Source organism: Pristis pectinata, chromosome 9, assembly GCF_009764475.1.
Source record: "Pristis pectinata isolate sPriPec2 chromosome 9, sPriPec2.1.pri, whole genome shotgun sequence".
Lineage (NCBI taxonomy): Eukaryota > Metazoa > Chordata > Chondrichthyes > Rhinopristiformes > Pristidae > Pristis > Pristis pectinata.
Genome location: NC_067413.1, coordinates 15,277,149 through 15,300,243, shown reverse-complemented (window position 1 = coordinate 15,300,243; position 23,095 = coordinate 15,277,149). Strand labels below are relative to the sequence as shown.

The window sequence follows — 23,095 nt, the reverse complement described above, 5'->3', positions numbered from 1 at the left end:
AGGTATAGCAAGTAGTTAAGAAGGCTAATGGAAATGTTGGTCTTTATTGCAAAGGTATGGAATATAAAAGCATAGAAGTTTTGATGCAACTTAATAGGATGCTGGTGAGACTGCATCTGGAGTACTGCATGCAGTTTTGGTCTGTATTTAAAGGGGGATATATTCAGTCGAATATTCTTGGGATGAAGGGCTTGACATAATGAAGAGGGGTTAAGCAGGTTGGGCTTTACTCATTGGAGTTTAGAAGAATGAAACGCACAGGTCATCCCTGGATAATAAACACGTTCTGTTTATACAGATGTCTATAAGTTGATTTTGTCCATAAGTCAGAAACTACACAAAAATCACTCAATATGGTAACCATACCTCCACAGTATTGTAATGAATGGCATCAAAAGCGCACAAGGCTGATAGGAAAGAACAGTTACTAAAAGTGGAGAGAGGGAACTCGTTTTGTGGTTTGTAGGAATGAACATATTAACCCGGGGGATGGGCTGGAATGTGATATTTTGGGAGGGATGGACACTGAGGATGTGTTTCTCCTGGTGGGTGTATCAGAATAAGGAATTAGCCATTTAAGATGGAGATGAGTAGGAATTTCATTTTAGAGAACTGTAACTCTTTGGAATTCCCTGCCTCAGAGCTGTGAAGATGGAGTCATTGAGTACGTTCAAGGCAAAGATTGATAGTCATCAGAACTAGTTATTGGTCAAAGATGGGAGATTTCCTTTCCCATACTACATGGGAACTTCTTTCTTCTACAACAACCCAGTAGGCTCCTGGTCACTTTTATCAAATTTAAGCACCCCAACTACATGGTGGGATTTTAGTTCCTGTCTCTGGTTGCTGATTCAATAACTTACCAACCACTGTATCCTGTTAAGTTTCCATCTCCCCATCAACAATTAAAAAATATGCCTCGTGTAGTGAATGGGTAAGGATAGGCAGTTAATTTCAACTGTGGTGGCCCAACCAGGTGAAGATACCTGGTTACAGTGCTTGGGTGAGATACTGAAGAGTGACCATCACCTATGGCGATGCACTCCGGAAGTGTCAGCATCTCAGGAGGTGAGGGGAGAAAACTGAGTGTTAAAGGCTGTCATTCATAATGAATTTAACATCTTAAAGAAATTCTTTAAAGAAACAGATAGCTGGATTCCCACTAACATTGGCACAGGACATGTGAAAAGACCTGTACTTGCATAATGCCTTCCCAAAATATTTTGCCATCAGTGAGTACTCTCAAAGGGTAGCTTTTGTAGCAACTTTTACACAACAGTGTTCTACAAATAGCAGTTTACTTATGACCCAGATAATTTGTTTTAGTGATATTGATTTTGCAATAAATAATATCTTTGGGAGTGTTTAAAAGTATTGATTTTCATGCCGTTGCTTAAAATTTAAAGCTGCCTGTTTTAAATCTTTTAATCATTGAATTTTTGAGTTTAAATAGATGATTTTAAGTTATCAGAGATGCAGATGATTGCAGGGTTGAATTTCAATAAATACGCAGCTAATCTCCCAGAAATGTTTTGTTTTGGGTCAGGGTTTCAAAAGACTACATTCCGGCTCACTTAATCAGCCGTTCAGAGGCTGTAAATAAAACCAATACCAAACACTTACAGCAAAGCGATTAGACCAATCAATCATTTCCATGTCCCTGACTAAAGTTTGGCAGTGGAATGGTTGCACTTAGTTATGTATTGCATTTTTTTTTAAAAAACCCCAAGGTAATTAAAAATCCTGCAGTGCTGGGAATGCCAGATATTTTGTACAATGGAATAAAAGGATGTATTTAGTGCTGTGGAATTTAGTGCTGGTATCTGGATTGTGGAATTTGTTTATCTTGAGAGAAAGGAAGCTTTCCAGAAAAACTTTGTGTTAAGAGGTTATGCCTGGGATCACAAGTTGCAGTCCCTTGACATATGTAGCGTGTGTCATTTAAAATTTGCTGTTGCCGTGAATTTTATTGATTGCTTATTTTGCTGCAAAACAATGTTGGTTGCATTGGATATATTAAAAAAGACATTATATTCTGTGTGCTTATAGTAACAGTATAGTCATCTCTGCATAACCAATACAAGTCATGTGATAGAGCAGTTGAGCAACACACTATCATGACACAACAGATACTAAAAAAGCTTTTTAATCTCCCTCATTTGAATGTAAATCCAACTCATTACTAATATCTCATAGATAAACACTACAGATGTCACCATTTTGGTTGTCAATTCAATCACGGTGACAGCCACTTTTAAGTCCTTGTCCATGTGGCAAGATTTTGCTTTCAATGATCTAACTGAGATGTTCACAGTGAACTTTAAGGGCACACTGTATAAAGAAACAAATTATATGGCATCATAATACATAATGGAGTAATTCAAATATATCCCTGCCTGTGAAGACTTGGTCAAGTGTTTGAAATGCAATAGTCGAGATATTATTCCTCTATGTGTAGTGCTAAATACACTTCATAGTTGCAACAGCGCATTCTACTCTGACTATAAAATTAACTCATACCATTGATTTCTCTGTAGCATGTTCAGCACTATCGACAGAGGAATAATTTCGGGAAATATGCGCATATTTTTTAAACATCCGATCTTGGGTTGTCATAGCTCACTGTTTATGCCATTTGCAAAGTATAGTGATAAGCCAAATCGTGAGTGCATCCATATTTTGGTTTAAAAATCAGATTGTCATTCTGGAATAAGGGTAGTGAAAGTTCACACTTCCTATTGCTGATATCTTACAAATCTGGAAATTAAATGGGACAATCGTCTCTAATGCTAAAATGAGAATGCTACTATTAAAGTTCACTGCCTGTCATGTGGTGGACCGGAGCTTGCTGACGCCAGCCCAATTTCACAAAATTGCACGTTGCCATTTTTATTTCCTCGATCTACACTTTTAAAAATGGAAGAAAATTTGAGATGAGAAGATCATGAATCCACTTATTTCTTAGTCCATACATAACTAATACTGTTGTGGATTAGTTGTTGATTACCTGTTCCTTCCCTGGCCGCTCCCTCTCGACCCCACATCCAAACTCTGTTTTGATCAAAGAAAGAGGGATTGGTGTTAGAATCACATGGACAATAAGCACCCACACAGATTGACTGGGCTGTATGGGTTACACTTCCAGTTGTAATTTTTGTGTAATTTTAAACATAGAACAGTACAGCATGGGAAGGCTATTTGGCCCACAATGTTGTGTCAATCTTGAAGCCAATTTATACTAAATGTCCTCCTCCTGTGTATCATCCATATCCCTCCATTCCCTTGATTTACTAATACCTTCCCCAACCTCTCCAATATAAGAATTTAACAAATTTGTTAACATCTGCAAAATGTATAGTCCTCTTTCTGAAAAGGTAACAGTGTAGTTCCCTTTGAGATCAGAATAGACTCAGACTTGACCCATCATCAGAGGCTTGAGTAAAATTTGTTTCTGATGTGAAGAAAATGAGTCAGTGAGGGGTTTTAAAGCATCTCCTGAACTGAAGGAGACATAGTGAACTAATGATGATGTTATTAGAGTTGGCTTGCAACTTTATTCACAATGTTATAGCATGATTGAATTTTTATCTTGTACTTTGTCATACTAAAATCTCTCACAGCTTTTGAACAATGAATTCCTATGAAGGCCAATGATTTATCTCACTGGTTTTCTGGCTACTCTACAATTTTCCACCACAGATAAACTAATTCATCCAAAGCTGTGCTGTTCTACAGTGAGTCACCCTGATCCCATTCCATCCCTACCCATACTGATATACTCGATTTCCTAGTTACCCAGTATCCCAACTATAATATTTGCATCTGTGTGTTCAATGGTGTAATTCCACCCTCTCTAACCTCCCTTCACTTCTGTACTTGCATACAATCACTATAATGTCTATCTCCCTCACTCTGACCTCTTCTACATGCTCTTTCTCCAACCATTAACTCTTGTGCCTTCACTATCTAGATTCCACTCTCTGGAATTCCTTTCCTAAATGCCTCCTACTCTCAACTTTTCACCTCCTCTTAAGTCCTCGTTAAAGCTTACCTTGTTATTACTGTTTCTGTTACACCATGTAATTTTTGATTTGCTTAGGATATTACTATACTAGTGCTGGATATAAAATTAAGAGTGTGGTTATTTAGCAGCCAATTTATTTGCAAACAGCAGAGGAAACAGTTGACTTGTGGTTTTGGACCAGCAATGCAGAGGTTATAGATTCATACCCACCATGACAAGTTTTGAAATTTAAAGCATCAGAAGAGCACATGAGAACTGTTTTCTTGTAAACACTCAACTACTTCACTAAAGCCCCTCAGGAAACGGTGCCTGCCATTCCCACTTCCTCTTGTCTCTCATCTCTATTATATACGGGTAATGTTCCCAAGGGAACTAGTAAAAGACAATAAATAACTAATTCATCCCTCCCTGGTGTTGTTCATTGAACTATTTGACCAGGAGGCAAGAAAACTGGAAGATCTTTTTTTTTCTCAAATATTGCCTTGGAATCTTTAACATCCCCCCTGAATGAACAGAGCAGATGGCAACAATGATGCCTTTATAATTCAAGGGTTTTGCTGTTAGTTTTCAGAATGGGCATTGTTGGGGAAGATGAACAGGAATAAATTGAAGAGAAGGGATTCTGACGGCGGAAGCAGAGCAAGGCAAGAGGGTTGAGAAGGGAATTTCAAAGGCTATTGACAAGATGGGTGAAAGTTAGTGTACTCATGACCATGACTGACCAGAAGGAATGAGGAATACTTAGTAGATTTGAACCTCAAAAGAGAGAACCTCTGAGCAAATGCATGGGGCAGAGGGTGAGTTTCAAAAATTGGATGACTTGGTGGGGCAAGGTTGGGATTGTAAAGTTTTTGCACCTTCACAGAGAAACACAGCCGAATAATAGATGTGGGATCTTGCATGGGTTGGGACAAGGGGGAATGGATCTAGATGAATTAGAATTTGTATAGAGGGAACATGCTTTGGGTGACATTAACGTTGCATGTCATATAGACATACAGCACGGAACTAGACCCTTTGGTCTACCATGGCCATGCTGGCCTTCGAATACTTACAGTATTTATACTAATTCTATGGCCTTCTATGCCTTAGCATTTCAAGTGTGCATCCAAATACTACTTAAACGTTGTGAGGGCCTCTGCTTCCACCACTCCCTCGGGCAGTGCGTTCCAAATTTCTGGGTGAAAAAATTCTTCCCCAAATTCCCTATAAATCTCCTAAAACCTCAGACACTTCTGCTAAGGGGAAAATATTCTCACTGCTTACCCTGTCTATGCCTCTCATAATTTTGTATACCTCAATTGGGTCCCGTCTTGGTCTTCTCCACTCCAAAGAAGACAAACCCAGCCTATGTAATCTCTCCTCATAGCTGAAACACTCCTTCCCAGGCAACATCTTGGCGAATCTCCTCTGCATCCTCTCTGGGGCACTCGCCATGGAAAGCATTCCATCCGGGTGCATCACGGCTTGGTACGGCAACTGCTCTGCCTGGGACCGCAAGAAACTGCAGAGTTGTGGACACAACCCAGCACATCATGGAAACTAGCCTCCCATCCATGGACTCTATCTATACCTCTCACTGCCTTGGTGAAGCAGCCAGCATAATCAAAGACCCCACCCACCCGGGTCATTCTCTCTTCTCCCCTCTCCCATTGGGCAGAAGATACAGGAGCCTGAGGACACACATCACCAGGCTCAAGGACAGCTTCTATCCCACGGTGATAAGACTATTGAACAGTTCCCTTATATGATGAGATGGACTCTTGACCTCACAATCTACCTTGTTTGACCTTGCACCTTATTGTCTACCTGCAATGCACTTCCCTGTAGCTGTGACACTTTACTCTGTATTTTGTTATTGTTTTCACCCTGTACTACCTCAATGCACTGTGTAATGAATTGTGCTGTATGAACAGTATGCAAGACAAGTTTTTCACTGTACCTTGGTACAAGTGACAATAATATACCAATACATCCTTATTATGGTGTGACAACCAGAACTGCACACAGCACTCCAGTGTAGCCCTTCTACTTTGTACCATAACCTCCCTGCTCTTGTATTTCTATGTCCCAATTTATGAAGGCAAATATCCTGCATGCATTCGTTAACCACTGTGTCTACTTGTGCTACTGCCTCCACAGATCCTTGGAGGTGTATATTAAGATTCCCCTGTTCCTCAGTACTTCTGAGGGTCTTACCATTTCATTGAGGCTAGCTATAATTTGGGATTGAAATGGCAGGTCAGATTAGGAGATGACGTCTAGGGTATCAGGTCATTTTGGGTGGAGGGAGCTATCTTTTCAGATAAGCTGATAAAGATAGCCTATTATCTTCTTTCCTCTTTTCCTTTCTGCCTACTGCTGAGTTTCGATGGGTACTTGCAATGCATCTGATATCTTGCTGATGCCGATGATTTGATCTCGAGGGTGTCAAAGGCAATCTCTGTCTGGTTCTCAACCAATTCGTACACCTGCTCATTTTACACCAGATAGGAATTGGGACTACAAAGCCTGGTAAACCTTTCCATTGTCCAGAGAGTAAGACCAAATATAATTCCACTACTGTTGCCTTGGAGGAGTCCAGCTAAATGAGTGAAGGTGAAGAATGCAGTGAAGACATTGCGTCAGTTTTATCCCCTATATTCTCACTAGCGGCTGATGTGGAGTGAGCTAAACTCATAGTTTCAATCAACTTTATAATGTTAAAATCTGGCTACAGTTCAGAGCAGGTGTTAATCCCTCATAAACCGTGGCATTCTTAGACTCCCTTTGATGTTTAAACCACACAGTTTCACTAAGAGACTGTGCACAATTATATTTTGACAAACTTCAACTGCTCCATCAACTAGAAGTTATAGACCATAACTGGGTGAGGTTTATTCAAAAGCAGCGAGCTTTAATCTGTTGAAAGCATCTGGCTCCCGATTTAATCAATCAAGAAAACATTATTTATTGCTTCCTTTTAGTGTGTCATTATTGTTGAATCCAAGAAGTACATTATCTTTGCATAAAATAGTTAGAACTGCATCTACAACAAAATGAACGTTGTACACAAATGATGCAAATTCTAATGCATTTACCAACTTTAGGTCGGCAATAAAGGGCACAGGAAAATTTGACAGGTGTTGGACATTATATTTCCCATAAGGCTCATTAGGAGGTTGAGTTCTAGCCTGCTCAATCATGGCATTAACTCGGCTGACTCTTTGGTGTGGCACTTAGGGAATACTGTACTGCCAGTGAAGCCAACTTCTGGATGAGACTGTGGGTATTCTAGTAGATGATCCCACTGCACTAGATTCTCTGGTGAACCAAATACTTATTCCTTTCTTGATCAAAGCTACATATGAGCATGTAACATTCCCTCAGTTTTTCCCTCTCCATACTCCCTGCCTGATGCGTTGGGCATTTCCACATCTTCCTTTTGGTTTCAAGTTTAGCAACAGTTCTAACCTGAACTTCAGAACTTTAACATGTCCCTTTGTACGTTTTCTCTCTAACTGGTTTCACTAATCTATGGACCAGATGGCTTCATAAATAACGTGTTGCTATGGCAACCTTGGCTTTGCCTGTCAGAGATTCTTTTTCTCCCATCCATCCCTTCCCTACCCTCTTTGTTACTTAAAACTAGTTTATTTTTTCGTTTTCCAGTTCTGATGAAGGCCCTCTGACCTGAAAGCTTAATGCTTTTTCTCTTTCCATAGATGCTGCCTGTCCTGTCGAATGTTTTCTGCTTTTTTTTTGCCAGTATCCACAGTTTTTTGCTTTTCAATTAGTGTTTCTAAAATAAATAAGCAGGTCCTTTACTTCATTTACTCTCTGCTACAACTAGTGTGCTGATTGGGTGCCATGTTGAACAATAGGATCAAAAATAATTTACTGGCTTTGAAGTACTTTGGAATGTCTTAATAATTGGACAGATTCATTAAATCTTTCTTCATCATGTTGCTGTTTTGCTCCCATGTAATGAAAGATACAAAGGTGGAAAACAACAGCCAATATCAATGAGTGGCATCCAGCCTCTGAATCAGAATATTGAGACTCCAAGTCCCATATCAAAGCCTTGAGCTGAAAAGGCTAGGTTGGTAGTGAGGGAACGTTTGACGGGGAATGAAATGTTAAACTCAGATCCCAGCTAGTCTCTAGTGTCGTCGTAAGATCTGATACTTTGAATAAGGGCAATGAATTTCCCTTCCTGTCCTAGTCAATATCCCTCAACAGCATCTAAAATGATGATCATTGCAAGGAGGTGCTGGTATAAATTGTGAAAGGTGCTATGCTAATGCAAGGCTTTGTTTCTTTTTCCTTTTCTCTCCATCGAGAGTGGTTGATAGCTGGGATGTGCTGCCAGAGGTGGTGGTGGAATCAGAAACAAATTTAAGAGGCATTTAGGCAGATATTTAAATAGGCAAGGCATGAAAGGATATGATCCTAATGCGGGCAAATGGGCCCATTTCTGTGCTGTACAACTGTCTATGACTTTTCATTTACTTCATCTTGAATACCTGCTCAGGACTGGGCAATGCACAATTCAATTTGCAGTTATAATAAAGGCCATTGTATCCTGACTAATTTCTAAATGAATCAATTTGGCTTGTTTCCAAGGGTAATCCCTTTTCGTCATATTTTAGCAGTTTTAACGTGTGATGATTTAGATTCATTTTCAGTTTTTAGTGTGAAACTAGTGAGAAGTGTGGGGAAAAAAAGGGTTCCTTTTTTATATTCTAGCTACTTGAAACATTCCAAGTCAAAACGGACGTTTTCCTATTGCTTTTTAATGCAGGGTTTGGAGGACCTGCTAATCATAAATTTATTGACGTTATACTGTAGGGAACCAACACCCCTATTAGAAATGTGGATGCACTTTCTTATACCTGGAAGTGCTGTTTGTTAATAGAGATTCACATATTCATTTGTTTTGACCTCTTACATCTTGGTTTTGACACATCCGTTATGTTTACAGATGTCAGACCATTGATTCATTCAAAGAAAAAATCTGCAGATCCTGGTAATCTGAAACAAAAACCAGACAGTGTTGGAAATGCCCAGCAAGTCAGGCAGCAACTACAGAAAGAGAAACTGAATTAACATTTCAGGTCAGACTTTGTGAGTCAGGTGGCAAGAGATTGGGTGGGGGCATGGTGTGAAAACCCAGAGTCTTTTTGGTGCAGGATCATTGGTGTGCTAGAGTGTAGATAGAAAGATCAAAGATAAACAGGGGGCTACCTTCCCAGAGTGCCAATTCAGTGCAGCAACAGGGGGAAAAATGTTCCCAATGATGGTCATTCCAGGGACTATGAGGTCCATGTAAGTTCCTCAACAATTCTTGAAAGAGAGCAATGGACTGGGAATGACATTATCTTGTGTGTGATGGATGTGGAGATTGCGCAAAGATGCTTTACATGGGGAATTGCCCATTCAACTTTCCAAAGTAACATCAAAATGGTCATTATTGTGATCCACTCTGGGTAATGTCAATTGTCAGTTGTATATTGCTGAAAAATAGTGTGCTTTTCTTGGTTCTATGTTTCTCTGTCATTCCTTTACTGATTTATTCAGGATCTAATCATTGAAAGGAAAGGATCTTCTAAAAGCAATGGAGCTGATTTTGATGATGTTGGCATTTGAGGGCCTCAAAATGTCAATACTAATTTTACTACCACTTTGTAATAGGCAAGCACTTTAAAAGGCAACTACTTCTGGGGGTCTAAAGTGTTTGTTTATAGACCCCTTTTAACATGGGTTAATAGCATTAATGACTAGGGGGTTGGGGGGAAGGGGGGATATGTCCTTGATTAATTGGGCCTTTAGACGGAGGAGAAGCCCTAAGTAAAGGACTGCAAGTGGTTGCGGCCCTCATTCATGTGGGCTGAAGGTTCTGGGAGAGGTACTGAGGCATGAGCATAGAGTCCCCATCTTGAAGGAATGAGGCTGCAAAACAGAGGTCCCTTGCTCAGGCTGGGGTGGGGAGTTTCATGTGGGGATGGGGGAGAGGCTTGTGAAGAAGGCTGGTGGGGTAGGTTTTTAGAGGTCCCTGGTCTGGGAAGCAGATGGCATTCCTCCAGCCCAGCTAGAGAATTCAGGGGAGGGATGAAACCTCCTGATCAACAGAAGGCTACAAGTGCATCTTGCTGCCTTCAGCCATCAAAAGCCATCAACTTTATTTCCCTCTCACTGCTAAAACTCCTTCAGTAATGGTTCTCACATTTGAAGTGAGAACTTCAATTTAAATGTCGGGTTTAAATGCCTTACCTTTGCACCCCAAAGTTCTCCCACCTGGGATGGTGGGGATTGGGAAGAGTTCATATGGAGATCACGTACACAATAATTCTGTAATTGTAATTCACTTTCTTCTGTTCATTAGTTAACCAGAGTTAGGACAGCAGGATCCCCAGGACTGTCATAACTCGTGGTGCTCTGCTGAAACCATCTTCTCTTCCACTATTTTTTCTCTGAAGCTTGCTTTATGCTGTTTTCTTTTATCAATTGCATCACAATATTTATCTTTAAAGATGCACCATTCTGAAATTTTTCCATAATAAAAATCATTTTCCACTGAAAGGAAGGCAATAGGTAAAAGTTCTGATGATGACAGAATAGATATTGCAAACGTTTGCAACTTCAAGCCAATCTATGCAGTAGGAATAAGAAGTGACCTTATTGCTGCAGCACAACCTGCAGATCATGCTTCCCCAGTTTGTACCGACATTGTTCATTGTGGTGGAGTAACACTTCCTTTATTTCTTTTGATCATACCACTTGTAAAGGAATAATTAAAATTTAACTCTTTGATCTGTGATGAGCAGCATTTGATGGAAGAGAGACGATGGCCAAATCGGCTACTCATCTTTTGTAAAACTGCTGCCCTGCACTGCATTGAATTGGGGTTCAGCACAAAAATGCCAATTGGCCCTGCATTGAATTGGCACAAATTGAGCAGACTGTATTTTATGTGATCTGCTGGGTCATGACAGACACCATAGCAACATGAAGCATCAGAGTAAAACTAGGGCACATCAGAGAACCGACACTAACATAGATTCTTGGTGCTCTTTGTATCTTGTGAACTCTTGCACGATTTGGGAAATTCTGCTTCATGAGAATTCAGTGTCCTATAGAGTTAAATACTTACATTGTGAAGGAACTAGCTCTTGCTTCCCTTTACAAATCTGCTGGTATATCCCCAAAATTATTATTAGTTGGAAGGTGGGGAATTTTTTAAATCAAAAAAACAACTTCCTGGTTATTTGTAAAATTACGCATGTCAACATCTCGTATCTTTTCTCGACACCAGTGACTGGAGTGCTGGCAACTTTCTGGAAGAAAGCTTCACACTTGGTGGTTAATTCTTTAAAGGGAGAAAGCAAGGAAGGTGACACAAGTGTCCTAAAGTGCAGAAACCATGTGAGTTGCTTGATTCTTTATTTTTTGAACGTAATATCCATGTACTCTTTGAGTTATTGCTTGAATTCTCATCATCAGGATTCAGATTTTGCCTGGGATTCCTTGTAATGGTTCCACCCTCAGATGCAATACATGGAGGCCCCTCTTTTGTATGAACTCTAAACACTTGTTGAGGCTCTGAAATTTTTCTTTAGCTGTTCCACAATAAGCAGAGCAGCATGAATAGCTAATAAAAACAGAAAATGCTGGAAAAACTCAACAGATCGGGCAGCATCTATAGAAAGAGAAACAGTTAACATTTTGGGTCTGCGATCAGAACTGGGGTGAACTGTTGAGTTTCATCAGCATTTTATGTTTTTTATTTCAGATCTCCAGCCTGGGTTTCTGCTCCATACTGTTGCTACCAGTGTTGGAATCTAGAAGTTAACCTCTCCATTCTGCTGCTTCCTTCTTCAGTGTTTATCATCTCTTGTTTCATACCATGATGCAAAATTTGACCTCACTCCTCTTGTGACTCGGAACAAAATTTTGTCATAGTGTGTTAGGAGAGTATAATCACTGTGGTATTAGGTTTGCAATCCAGTGATTAAATTTAATTGAATCCCAACACAGTAAACAGCTTTTATATTCCTTTGTTCATTGTCTCTCTCTGTCTCTCTCTGTCTCTCTCTGTCTCTCTCTGTCTCTCTCTGTCTCTCTCTGTCTCTCTCTGTCTCTCTCTGTCTCTCTCTGTCTCTCTCTGTCTCTCTCTGTCTCTCTCTGTCTCTCTCTGTCTCTCTCTCTCTCTCTCTCTCTCTCTCTCTCTCTCTCTCTCTGTCTCTCTCTGTCTCTCTCTGTCTCTCTCCACCCTCATTAATCTATCAAGTGGATGACTTCATCTTGAGTTTATCCCCACAACAATCCTGGCCTCGCCCTCTCTAAAATATTCCCTTTGTCCTCCTCTACCCTCTCTGCAACTTAAATTGAACTTGTTTTCTTTCTTTCCGAGTTCTGATGAAAGACTTTGAACCTGAAACATTTGCTCTGTTTCTCTTTCTAAAGATTCTGCCTTCCGATTATGTTTGTCATATGCTGCTTTTATTACAGTAAATGGTGATGTTGAATTCAGCATAATTGTATCACTAAGCATAAACCTGGTGCTTGTGAATTACTTGGCTTTTGCGTCTTGTTCGGTGTCCACTTCCATTGATCCCAATGGAATGGGATGACACAGTGGAGCAGATAGTAGAACTGCTGCCTCACAGCCTCAGTGACTGGGTTCAATCCTGACCTCCCGGTACTGTTTACGTGGAGTTTGCAGCAGAAACAAACCAGCCCAAGCTGAGCACTGATCAGGTGCATTTAACACTGTGTAATTAACCTAAAAAAATACCGAGCTGGATCCCATTGTATGTTGAAATTTGAATAAAACCTTTTGAGTAATTCATAAATTGAAAGGTGTTAGGTATTTGGAAGGAAAAAGTGTTGATGCCACTGACCAGGGGAATAGAACTAAGTTGATGACACTTCAGAGAAGTGGTCACAGATGTGATGGGGTTGATGTCCATTGTTTGTGCTGAAAAATGATTGTATATTTTCTCATTGGGTTAATTTACAATGAAAACTAAAAGAGATCCAGACAGTTCCCTCTAGCAGAGACTTGATCCACAAGAATAGCTCTGTTGGGAATGACTTCAGCTGTCTTTTTACAGACAGCTGTCCTCCAAACATAGGTTTAAATTTAATTCATCTAAATATTTTTAGAATCGACATTATTTGGAAACTGTAGATGGATTCCCTTTAGAAATGGTCTCCACTAATTTTGCGTGTCTGTAATTGTTTTGATGAAATTTGATGACTTTAGGGATATAGTTTATGTGTGTTTTAATCTTTCCAACATCACAGACATGTCACTGATGAACCTATGACCCATGTGAGCCTTTGGCTCTTAAAACAGACCATTTTAAGTCTGGTTTAGAGCCACTCGTAATTCATTTAAAATAAAGCATACTTACGGACAAGTTTCAACATGAAGCCAGTTCTAGGCGAATGGACAGTGATGTGGTTTGTTAGCATGGTGGTTCTATTACTGGGCTAGCCATTCAGAAGCCTCTTGCTGATGATGGTAATGTATTTAAATTTAGCTGATTAAATAAATCTAGAGATAAGAAGCCAGAATCACTTCAATGGACTGTTGGAAAAATCCTCTCTGGTTTACTTTGAGGAAGAAGGAAATCCTTACCTGGTCTGACCGACATATGATTCTATACCTACAGCAAAGTAATGATTGTGAATCTTCCTCTGAAATGGGTGACAGGACAATCAGCTCAAGGTAATTGGGGATAGACCATAAAAGCTGGGCTTGTCACCAACGGCAACATGCCATGTATGAATATACTCTGTTTTTTAAAAAAAAAACTCCTGTAGTAAGGTGCTTTTACAGGACCTTGGTGAGACCACATCTAGAGCATTGGCTACAGTTTTGATCTTATTTAAGGAGGGCTATGCTTGAGCTGGAGTTAGTTGAGAGAAAGTTTACAAGGTTGAGTCCAGGAATGAAGGGTTGCCTTTTTGAAGAAATGTTGGGTCCATACTCATTGGAGTTTATAAGAATGAGAGGCAAACTATTGAAATCTGGAAGGTCCTGAGGGAGCTTGACAAGGGTGGTGCTGAGATGATACTTCTGCTTGTGGGGGAATCTAAAACTGTGGAGCATAGTCTCAAAATAAGAGGTCTCCCATTTTAACGGTCATAAGGTGGGATTTCTTCTGGAGTTTGTGAACCTTTGGAATTCTCTATCCTGGAAAGTTGTGGGGTTGAATCACTGCATATTCAAGGCTGACAAAGATAGATTATTGATTTGTAGGGGAGTCAAAGGTTAGGGTAAATTGGCAGCAAAGTAGAGCTGAGGCCAAGATCGGATTAGGCATGGTTGGATTTAATGGAGGAGCAGGCTTGAGGGATGAGATGCCCTAGTCCTGTTTCCATTTCTTATGTCCTTGGATAGGTTTTATAGTAACATTCACTATTAGTCATACCAGGATTTATTCAGATAACAATATTTAGGTGTGCTTCGCTGTCATAGTGGGATTTGAACTCGTGTTTCAGCATCAGACCATGGGTTGCTAGTCCAGTAACACAATCTTCTTGCTGCCATAAAAGTGCTCTATTACATAAACTAGAATTTACAGCACAAGAAGAGGCCATTTGGTCTAACTGGTCACTGCTAATTCTTTATTTTATTTCTTTACTCGTCTTTCTGATGATACAGAAGGCCATTCAGCCCATTTGTCTGTGCCAGCTCTTGGACCAATTCCATAACCCCACTTATATCCCTGTTGCATATTCTCTCTGAGATGCCCATTAACTCCCCTCTTCTTCTGCCACCCAGCTGCATTGACAGCAATTTACAGTAACTAATTAACCTACCAACCGGCACATCTTTTGGGATGTGGTAGGAGACTGGAGCACCCAGGGGGAATCTGTGGTCACAGGGAGAATGTGCCAGCTCCACACAGGAGGTCAGAACCAAAGCTGGGTTGCTGGAGCTGTGAGGAACCAGAGGAAACTGCCCCCCTCCATGCTTTAGCCATGCCTCCCTCGTTATCTAACCTCAACAGCGTATCTTTCCACCCTTTTGTTAAACGCATGCTAGTTTTCTCAACCATTTTAAGTGATAGAACGTCCTACACTGGAAAAGTCCAAAGTTAAGATGTATAACTGGGTCTCATGACATCAACCTTGAATCTCAAGTGGCATATTTGAAATTGAATTCCCCAGCTTCATTTGGGCCATTTGAGAGAAAACCAGAGGACAATTATTGCAGAGATGGTCATCGTTCTCAAAGCTGGTTTTAAGCATGCACAATCAGGAATCAAAAGTTGAGGCATTTGCTTTGGGGGAGAGCTTTGTGTGTTTGCTTTTCGGAGTTAACACACAGCAAAAAACATCTAATGAGATTAAAATAAGGAAATGATTGTCTTGTTTAAGAAGGAAAGACTCGCACATAATTATGTAAATCACTTTGATGCATGGTGTCATGTCCTTGGTAGAACTGATGTGTGGCCTTGTGTATCTTCTTTAAACAAAGACATTTTCCAAAACATTTTTGTGAAATTCATATCTATTTTATTTCAATTTCCATGCATGTTTGTTAGTATAAAATGACTTAAGGTGCATTGCTATATACACCATCAAAAGAAAATGAAAAACCTCAAATGCTGTGATGGACACAAACTTTGCAGCAGTTTTAGAATAGAAGGGAGCTGGACATAAAAATGTCTTGTCAATTTGAAAAGGAACAGTGTTACTGGTTTAATCTCTCAGTTGTTACAGGGTATGACCGCTGGATTAAAGAGGAGGTATGCTTAACTGAACAGTTTAGTTCAATGAATTGATTTGTTGCGAAAATGAACAAGATAAATAGCTATGCGTAATTGGAAAAAGGGATCTAAAAGAATTTGTCCTCCGATTATCAGTTCTTTAAATAGTAGCTGTGTTGTACATGGTTTGATCTCCAAGACAGGAAACTTAATATCTTTCTGTTTTGTTAGCTCAGAGAAATGTCTCAAAGCAAGACAGTCTTGTTCTATTGGGAGACCTTGTGACTCCACAGAGATATCGCAGTGTGCAGGATTAGTGGTTTTTGTGGAGCAGATGCACTAAGACCGCTGTTAAAGTTCTCTGGACTGCGTAAGTCTTTAAAAGAAATTTCTTTTTTTAAAAGTAGAAGTTTAAGCTTTAGCCAACCCATCCTCCGCACCTTCTACTTGCATGTTTTTGTTTAAATGATTTTCATTGTGGCAAGGGAAGATTTTACATTCGGTCTGTAGATTATCTGTGGAAGGAAAATAATAATTAACTGTTAATTGTGACTGAGGAGGGAGGAGTTGTCTTTCTATAAAGTTTTCTTGAACTGCAACTTAACCTTCAAACACCCCTTGTTTGATTTACCATCTACCTTCAGTTGGGGAATTCTAGAGATGTCTTTGAGATGGGACGTCTCCCATCTAAAGTCACAGTAGATGTTTAAAAACTGGAACTTGCTCCCAGTATGGATGGTGGAAGCAGTTAAAGTTTTCAGAAGGGAACTGGATAGATCCTCGAAGGAAAATAATTTACTGGGATATGGGGAAAGCTATCCAGATTTTTCCATATTAACAATACCTCCTGTTGAGTCCTTTTTAAAGCTAAATGCTCTCTTGCACTGCAGACTGACTTGTTTAACTTCATTCATCTTGTTTTGTTCTTCCATTTCTTTGACACCAAAATATAGAATTCTGCCTATCAAGCCTGTACTTTGGAGAGAATTTGACTAACTTTGAGAAACTCATTTTTCAGATTATCTACTATTGTATTCTCCCCCAATTCTCAATGTTTTTATTTATTCTAAAGCATTATGGTAGCACCGATCTCCCCCTTTCCTCGTATTACGAGCCCGTTGTTCTTTCCACTGCAGAGCTTGTAGAGAAAACTTTACCTCTTGGTTTCACATGAAGTGACTATCAATCACTTTTGGCCTTGTTTAGTCTGAGTGTGCAGATCTTTAAGTATGTATTTGTTCTGCTTGAACAACATTATTCTGTTGAAGGTCTATTGTAGTGATAACAAACACCCCAGTCTGAAATAATAATTAATGTTTGCAGGAATCTCAAGCAGTTAGAAAGAAGTCAAGGGTTGTTTAGAAGTGGAGTGGGTGAGGAGAAATGGGGGAAGGAGTGCATAGTTGAGGGTACGTCAGTTTGATGGGGAAATCTCCCTTCTAGATTCTGTTTAAATTCCCAGCAGAGTCCCATTGCATTTTGGAGACCTAAATTTGCATAAATTCATGAGACTTTTTAGTTGTGCTTCTTCCAAATGCCTTTCAGAGTAATGTTGGAGATGGTGGGAATATCACTGTAGCTGAGGGTAAACTTCCCATTCTTAACTTAGAACATGGAACACTACAGCACAGTACAGGCCCTTCGGCCCACAATGTTGTGCCGACATTTTATCCTGCTCTAAGATCTTTCTAAACCTTCCCTCCCACATAGCCCCCTATTTTTCTATCATTCACGTGTCTATCTAAGAGTATCTTAAATATCCCTAATGTATCTGCCCCCATAACCTCTGCCAGCAGTGCGTTCCACGCACCCACCACTCTGTGTGTTTAAAAAAAACTTACCCCTGACATCCCCCTTATACCTTCCTCCAATCACCTTAAAATTATGTCCGCTTGTGTTAGCCATTGTTGCACTTCTCACCAGCCCAGTTTCTGCTGAGCTGGTTGGGCGGATATCACGCAGTGTATAAGTGCAACAAACAAGCTGCTCCAGGTTCCAACACCTGCAGTCTCTTGTGTCTCCAATGTATATGTGCAAGTCTTTGTTTTCTTGTTTATTCATATCTTATGACTTAGTTGGCCCACAGTGTCTATGCTGGCTCTCAGACCATTCCCCCTCAGACCCATTCCCTTGCTTGCTTCTCTTCCATGTGATCTTGCCCAGCAACTCCCCTTTAATTCTTCTGCCAGACAGCTATGCCGGGGCAAATTATGGGAGCCAGTTAACCTACCAATGTTACGGACTCAGTGAAAGTCCCTTTAAGATAGAGAGTCTGTGTGTATGTGTGTGTGGGGCGTGCTTACGTCAATAGAAGATAAAGGACGTAATGACGTTGTTGAAGAAGTCAGAAGAAGAAGAGAGAGAGAGAGACACCAGCCTGCTAGTTTTCTCTGTCGATGGATGGGAAACAATAACTGTGTCTGCCACTGAAATCCATGTATGGAAGTTGGAAGTAATCCGGTGGAGTTCACTTTGTTGCTGACCTGTAGAAGGAAACAGGTATTTGTGTGTGTGGACGACCACGATTCGGATGCTTTTCGGGGTGAGGAAGTCACTACCGAGTAAACACTGAAGTGTCGTTTGGGTTCCATCGTGGAACATTTGGATTTCGTATTTACTCTCTCTATGTTTCTCTACGTCTACGTCTTATCTTCAGACAACGGTGGTTGTTGAAGAAGCCCTTGCTCATGTTTCACCTTATGGCTTGTGGAACTGAACTTTAAGAACCATTCCTGAACTTGGAGTTTGGGACTTTGCCACACACACACACGAAGAGTTTAGTTTTAGGGGTTAACGTTCAAGGTTTAACATTTTTGAATTCTAACATACTAAGATTTATTTTTCGTATTATCATAAGTAGTGATTAATAAAATAGTTTTTAACACTGAATCATGCTCAGTGTGTTTCCTTTGTTGCTGGTTCGTGACACCAACATGACTTTGGGATCTGATAGAAAACTGGAGCACATGGTGCAAACCCATGCAGTCTCGGGGAGTATGTATGAACTTCAAGTAGACAGACCTGAGGTGGAGATCAAACACTGATCATTGGAGTTATGAGGCAGCACCACTATGCCACCCATTAGATCTCTGCCTGTGTGTGTGTGTGTGTGAGAGACTTTCACTCTCCCTGGGAACTTGAGATATTGGCTACCTATTCGCTCAGACAAACTGTCAGCTGGTTTCCTAAGTGGAACGATAGAGGTCAAAATCTGTCAGCTTGTGACGAGAATAAGATCAAAGACATTTACTCCACTGGCGATTAGGTATCCACAGAGTTAAAGTACTGCTTTGTATGTGTTAGTTGCAATCATGATTTTTCCACTGGTCAGTAATGTTTTTGCTAGATTTTGCTAAAACCCTATCTGACTCATGATAAGCAAGATTGTTTCATCTGGCAATCCCATGCTGGGGGCATTTCTTTAATAACTGTCAAAGGGTGGTGGGTGGAATTAATGCTTGCATGTGATCTTGCCCACTAAAAGCAGTGATAATGTGGGTGGAAAGGGGTTGGAGAAAGATATCAGTGTTTCATGCCATTGAGTTAATTTTCCAGTAGTTTTCCATTATAGACTCCAGTTCTGTGTGTGTTGCCACAGAAATGTTTAAGAGAAAATCACAATTTTACTTCTGGAAGATTGCTTTCAAAGATTGAAGTTATCAAGTCCATTTCTAATTCTGGGAGCTAAATACACAAAGGATTTTTTGGCCATGGTTGTATTTGTACTGGGACAATACAAATTTTTAGCAGTTTTGTTCTTAGTCTCCTGGGCTTTGGGTGGGACTGAGCGGGGTCCTGACCCAAAATGTTGACTGCCTGCTTTCCTCCATGGATGCTGCCTGGCCTGCTGATTTCCTCCAGCATCATTGTGTTTTTCACCTAGATATTCCAGCATCTGCAGTACTTTATTTCTCTCAGCAGGCCCTGTCCCCCTTCATTGGGATCAGCACCCTTTCCCCTATTAATTGCTTGTGATCTTGCCCACTAAAAGCAGTGATAATGTGGGTGGAAAGGGGTTGGAGAAAGATATCAGTGTTTCATGCCCTTGAGTTAATTTTCCGGTAGTTTTATTTTAGTTAATTTAGTTTAAAAATTATTTTAGTTAATTTTACCCATTCAGCATCACTTTAAAGAGCTTGGGTACAATGTATGCGAGAGAGGCATAGAGTTGTACAGCATAGAAATAGGCCCTTCGGCCCACTATATCTATGCTGACCATCATTCCTATCTATAATAATCCCACTTGCCTGCATTAATTCCATATCCCTCTATGCCCTGCTCATCCAAGTACCTCTCCAGGTAACTGCCTTTGACTGTTCCTGTCTCTGTCTCCTCCTCTGGCAGCTCATTCCAGGTACTAGCTACACTGCTTGTGAAAGATGTACCTTTCTGATCCCCTTTAAATCTCCTCCCTCTCACCCTAAACCTGTGGCCTCTAGCTTTATACACCCCCAACATGGTAAAGAAATGCTGGCTATCTACCCTATCTAGGCCCCTCGTAATTTTATATACCTCTATCGTGTCACCTCTCACTCCAGGGAAAATGGACCCTGCCTATCCAACCTCTCCTTATAACTTAAGCCTTCCAGTCCAGGCAACACCCTTGTGAATCTTTTCTGCACTATCTCTAACTTAGGCACTAACTTCCTAAGAGTTGTGACCAGAACTGTACACAATACTCCAAATGTGTCCTAACCAATGTTTTGTACAACTGTGACATGACAACCCAACTCTTATACTCTGCTTCAGCCAATGAAAGCAAGCACGCCATACTCCTTACCACCCTGTCTTCCTGTTTTACCACTTTCAGGGAACTTTGCACTTCTACCCCAAGGTTTCTCTGTTCCACAACACATCCCAGGGCTCTGCCATTCATTGTGTAAGTCCTGCCCTGGTTTAACCTCCCAAAATGCATCACTTCACACTTCTCTGAGTTAAATCCCATCTGCCAATCTTTTGTCCACTTCCCTGGTTCATCAATATCCTGTTGTAACCTTAGACAACCTTTCTTCACTGTCCACTCTACCACCAACTTTGAAAACTGCAAATAGGATGTTGTTCTCAATGAGCTTCCACAGGCAGACTCCAAATTGCCTGCAACTGAAGAAGCAGAAAAAAAAATTCTCATTGGGATTTATCTTGAGGATTCTTCAGCCAGGTTTAGTCATAGTGTGAGAAGGTAGACATCTATGCAGCCGGAATCCTGTACACTGTGAGAAGCCCTTGCCCTACAGTAGTTGGCTCGGTCAGAAATTTGGCTGGATCCCTCAGATGGCATGAATTTGCAGTTGGCTGACATTAGTGGTCAGAGAATGGAGGAGATTTGTGCCTTACTTGGGCAGTATGGGCTGAAATGGGGCAGGTGAAAAGTCAGCCTGCTGGTAAAGGGGAATGGAAGATCAGGCTGGTAAAGGCCTTTGGGCAAGTCGTGGAAGGGGCTGTATGCAGGGTAGTGAGGGGAAAAGCAGGATTGGAAGGTAGCAGTGCTTGGAAGGAAGTAGCATTGGTGATCAGAGGGAAGTGGTGGTCAGCAATATAGCACAATGCTTTGAGAGTGAGGTCTACTGGTGCACCCCTTCTGCTAGTAGGTCTGTATTCTGGTAGGTATATGTTTTCAGCTATGGACCGCTGTGATCCCTTTGACAGCCAATGACTATCCTTCAGGCTGTGTATAGACCTGTTCTTTCTGAGTTCAGCTAGTACAAAGCTGTCTTGGGGTAAATCAGTCTTAGGGCACAGCGGTGGGTGTGAGTGGGTGGACAGGGAGAAGGTGTGATGACAGTGGTTGGCAGGCCTTAAGCGAGAGTTAAGACCATTATTAGCTTTAGCAAAATTCCTGATTTAGGCCCAGACACTGATGGCCAATTTCTTTTTGACCTTTAGTATTATGGTTGAATTTGAGTTCTACATTTCTGATTCATAATAAGTTCTTGTCCATCATATTAGAGGCATAGCTGGTTATTCTGTGGGCACTGCATGGGTGACCCTCTAAGTCATGGACTATCATTCGGTGTTGTGTAGTTTCTCCGGTGGGGGTGGGGGGGAGAACATTGAAGTTAAAGTGGGGAAGGTGCAATTAGAAAAGCATATAGCTTTTACTCAATTAGAATTAGTGTGGAGAATGAGGGCATTGGGAAAGTCTTTTGGGGCAGTGCTCATTGTTGGACACAGAAAATACAAATCATTCTCAAGTGGGACACAGCTAAAACACTAGTTTGGGAACCACCAGAGATCGGTGCTACTGGGGTGAAAGGTGGAAAGAAGAAGAAAAGAGATTACTCTTAAAAAGAAATGGTTTTGAAATATATGTGAAGTTTTAGGAATAACTCAAAGTGAATTGTGTATTTTGTTAAAAGTTTTAGTTTCTGTAGTTTCATTTCTTTTGTTTCTGCATGATGAAGAGTCACTGCTGTGTGGGGTTTCTAGTTATTTTTACAATGCTTGGTCAGCTAAATGAATTGTCGGCAGCTGTATTGAACGAAACCCTTCAATGAGTCATCTCAATGAAATGGAGACCATAAAATCCTTATTTTTCAAGTTGTAAAGTACCTTGTCAATCCAGCTCAAATTTAATTTATAGCTTGATTTAACCTTTCTGGAGGGAGGTTTTACAAAATGATGCAATATCCACATAAGGATCAAGTAGAATAATATGTGTGAAGGGAATGTTACAATAACATTGGGCTATAGGAGTGGAGCAATAGAGTCACAGTTTTACAGCTCAGGCCCTTCAGCCCAACTAGTTCATTCCAACCATGATGCCTATCTATGCGAATCCCATTTGCCCCCATTAGGCCCATATTCCTCTACTCCCCTCCTATTCAAGTACCTGTCCTAATGCCTTATAAATGCTGTATCTGCCTCCACTGCTGTCTCTGACAGCTTGTTCCAGCTAACCGCCACTCTGTGTGGGGGAAAAACTTGCCCCTCAGATCTTCTTTAATTGTTTCCCATCTCACATGTCTATGGCCCTCAATTTTATAAACATCTATCAAGTCACCCATAAGCCTTCTACACTCCAGCCTAGCCTATCCAATCTAAGATAAGATATCTTTATTAGTCACGTGTACATTGAAACATACTGAAATGCATCTTTTGCGTAGAGTGTTCTGGGGGTAGCCCGCAAGTGTCGCCGCGCTTCTGGCACCAACATAGCATGCCCACAACTTCCTAACCCGTACGTCTTTGGAATGTGGGAGGAAACTGGAGCACCCGGAGGAAACTATGCTACCGTATCTTCCCCAATCTCTCCTAATAAGTAAAGCTCTCCATTTCCGGCAACATCCTTGTGAATCTCTTCTGCACTCCTTCTATTGCTACCACATTCTTTGTGTAGTGTGGTGACCAGAACTGTACACAATACTCC

The 23,095-nt window shown here is 40.7% G+C and overlaps 1 protein-coding gene across 5 annotated transcripts in view; it reads left to right on the top strand.

Moving 5' to 3' along the window:
- arhgap28 (Rho GTPase activating protein 28) overlaps nucleotides 1-23,095 on the top strand; it is a 182,307-nt gene that overhangs the window by 19,672 nt on the left and 139,540 nt on the right. For 2 of the 5 annotated variants that reach the window (XM_052023584.1, XM_052023583.1), the window contains one exon: nucleotides 11,319-11,428. The exons of 1 other annotated variant lie outside the window; for it this stretch is intronic. In XM_052023584.1, the coding sequence (XP_051879544.1) occupies nucleotides 11,427-11,428 (2 nt within the window). In that variant the 5' untranslated portion in view covers nucleotides 11,319-11,426. Of the gene's footprint in view, nucleotides 1-11,318; nucleotides 11,429-15,960; nucleotides 16,100-23,095 lie in introns of all 5 variants that reach the window. 2 more of the 5 variants (XM_052023585.1, XM_052023586.1) reach the window with 2 other exon arrangements.